General features: G+C 39.8%; 1 protein-coding gene across 2 annotated transcripts; it reads left to right on the top strand.

Moving 5' to 3' along the window:
* Nucleotides 1–319: 319 nt before the first annotated feature.
* Nucleotides 320–2,859, top strand: LOC131531494 (uncharacterized). 2 transcript variants are annotated; one of them, XM_058762278.1, is made up of 3 exons: nt 320–617; nt 1,128–1,234; nt 1,799–2,859. In XM_058762278.1, the coding sequence occupies exons 2-3, from the start codon at nt 1,200–1,202 to the stop codon at nt 2,694–2,696; spliced, it is 933 nt and encodes a 310-aa protein (XP_058618261.1). In that variant the 5' UTR covers nt 320–617; nt 1,128–1,199; the 3' UTR covers nt 2,697–2,859. The 2 variants fall into 2 exon arrangements, with proteins under 2 accessions (XP_058618261.1, XP_058618263.1); XM_058762280.1 differs by lacking the exon at nt 1,128–1,234.

Below are 2,859 nucleotides of genomic sequence, written 5' to 3' on the forward strand. Positions count from 1 at the left end.
AAATGTTTATGTTTTGTCCGTTTAATTCCGTTTACTACTCATACAACTCCTGCAATTAAACGCCATGCCTTTTTTTTTATTGTCCTTATAATTGTGTCATATAACAATGTGTGTTTTTCAACTTCGAGGATGAAACTCATCCATTTCTGACCTCCTAGCAAGGATATATAGTGATGTGAAATACGATCGGGAGTCTGCACAGGGTGTTTATTTTGAAAATGATAGGATTTTTGACTTTTATTTTGCATTTGCTGTGCGGTTTAGACGCGGCATGCGTCAAAAATAGACTAGGCGCCTATATTTAGCGAAGCGGCGCGGAGAGCCGCGTCTGGGACGCTTTTGAAACGTGCCGCGGCGCGTCTGGTTAAACACAAGCATTCACTAGAGTGGCCGCGGTCAGCTCCGGTAGCCGCGTCGGAGCCGTAACCCCTGATTTACACTGCACGCATCTGCGACACGTTACGGCTCCGAAGAGGTTTTGTTCCGTCCTCCACGCGGTGCCAACTTACACCAGAAGCGTTTCAGAAGCGAAGCAACAGGATTCGTGGGACCACGTGATTTGCCTGTCAGATGTTATTTGGTTGCTCATTGTCCTGATTTTTGGGGTTCCACCATGGGTAAGTTAGCTAAATGGTTACTATTTTGTCCAGTTGTGTTTATTGTAGTGCTGGGCATAGATTAATCTAGATTAATCTCATCCAAAATAAAAGTTTTTGTGTACATAATATATGTGTGTGTATTGGGTATATTTATTATGTATATATGAATACACACCCATGTATGTATATATTTAAGAAAAATGTGTTATGTTTATATATTAAATATATTTATATATCATATAAATTATATTAATATAAATATATACATGTAAATATTTTCTAAATATATACTGTATGTGTGTGTCTTTATATACACATAATAAATATTCACAGTACACACAGATATATTATATAAACGAAAACTTTTATTTTGGATGAGATTAATCTATGCCCAGCACTAGTTTATTGTTTTGTTTATTACTATTAATACACTTAAAGTCCAGTTATGAACAAGAATAAAAGTTTTGGAGCTATTTTAGTAATTTAAAATACATCCTCAATTATCTTATATCTATATATCACATACAGTGCCTGTGAGCAGGAGGAGAGCATTGGCGTTTGTTCTCCTACTGGAAATAATACAAAGGGGCACAGCAAGTGATGGGGGCGGAGATACAGATGTGGACCTCTGTAAGGCAAGTCCAGGGGTACTGGATCTTTCATCTGTACCCAATGATGACAGTGGAGAAGCAGAACTTACACTGTGTTCCACATTAACTGTTTGTAGGGTCAAGTTACTTTTTGAACTGCATAAAAAAACAACCGAATGAACGAATGAATAAAAAGATAGATAGATAGATAGATAGACCTTGCAATGTATTTATGGTTTGTAAACAATTCGTATAGGAACATTATCATTTTAATTCATACTTTTTTACCACCTTTGTAATACATTATGAACAATTACACTGTTGCTGTAGTCATCAATATCGTTATCACCGTTACATTTAATGTCAATTACATGCTTAATTTTCATACAGACCTTCTTGGCTGTAAGTGGGGCAAAAGAAAGGACATTATCTCAGAATACTTCCAGTCCTTTTGATTTCCTCCTGCTGATCCACTGGGCAGATTTGTATTTTTTCTATTTTTCACAAATGCGTCTCTTAATGTCTTCCATCTCGTCCTGCATACATCAACTGAAACAAAGACGACAAACAGATGAATAAAATAATTTTCGCTTGTTTCTTTCCTCACAGGTACTTGGCTTCTGGAGAGTCAATGCTCAGCTTAGCATTCAGCTATCGCCTAGGGCACACAACTGTCATGAACTCAGTTCATATGGTGTGTGCAGCCATTGAAAAGGTGATGATGGAGAGGTTTCTACCCAGCCCAACACAAAATACCTGGAAGGAGGTGGCCCAAGGATTCTGTGAAAAATGGAATTTCCCAAATTGTTTGGGAGCAGTAGACGGCAAACATATAATTATAAAAGCACCACCACTGTCCGGAAGTCAGTTCTTCAATTACAAAAATACTTTCTCCATAGTACTTTTGGCACTTGTGGATGCTGACTACAGATTCCGAGTCATTCAAGTGGGGGACTTCGGAAGAAGCAGTGACGGTGGGGTGTATGCCAGATCGGATTTGGGGAGAGGAATGGAGAACAACACATTGCATGTGCCACCCAGTACCTCTCTGCCTGGTGCTGCCCACCTGGGTGATGTGCCATTCGTTATGGTTGGTGACACAGCTTTCCCCCTCAAGCCATTCCTGATGAGGCCATACCCCGGAGCAAACCTCACGTTCAAAAAGAGGATTTTTAACTACAGACTTTCACGAGCAAGGATGGTGGTTGAAAATGCCTTTGGCATTCTATCTGCCAGATGGAGAATATTTCTGAACAGAATCAACCTACAACCGAAACACGTTGACACACTTGTGATGGCTGCATGCATCCTTCACAATTTCCTGCTTGCCCCTAGCGAAAACCAGAGGTTGATAGACGAGGCAGAGCAGTTGAGGAGACACATGGCACCAGTGAGGCACATGGGAGGAAACAGGGCATCAACAGAGGCCTGTAATGTAAGGGAGGTCTTCTGCACCTTCTTTAACTCTCCTCAAGGCAATGTGCCTTGGCAGGATAGGATGGTGTGATCAAAAAGAATAACTACAAAGCTTATTGCAGAGTGAAAGCAATTGTACATCAGCATTTGTAAGCAAGTGTTTTTTTGTTGTTGTTGTGTTTTTTTCTTTTTTTTGGCTGATAAGTGATTATGGTCTCAAAGACAAGTACTTGTTGTGTTGGTGAAAAGGTGTT

The sequence above is a fragment of the Onychostoma macrolepis genome, chromosome 23, assembly GCF_012432095.1.
Source record: "Onychostoma macrolepis isolate SWU-2019 chromosome 23, ASM1243209v1, whole genome shotgun sequence".
Taxonomy (NCBI): domain Eukaryota; kingdom Metazoa; phylum Chordata; class Actinopteri; order Cypriniformes; family Cyprinidae; genus Onychostoma; species Onychostoma macrolepis.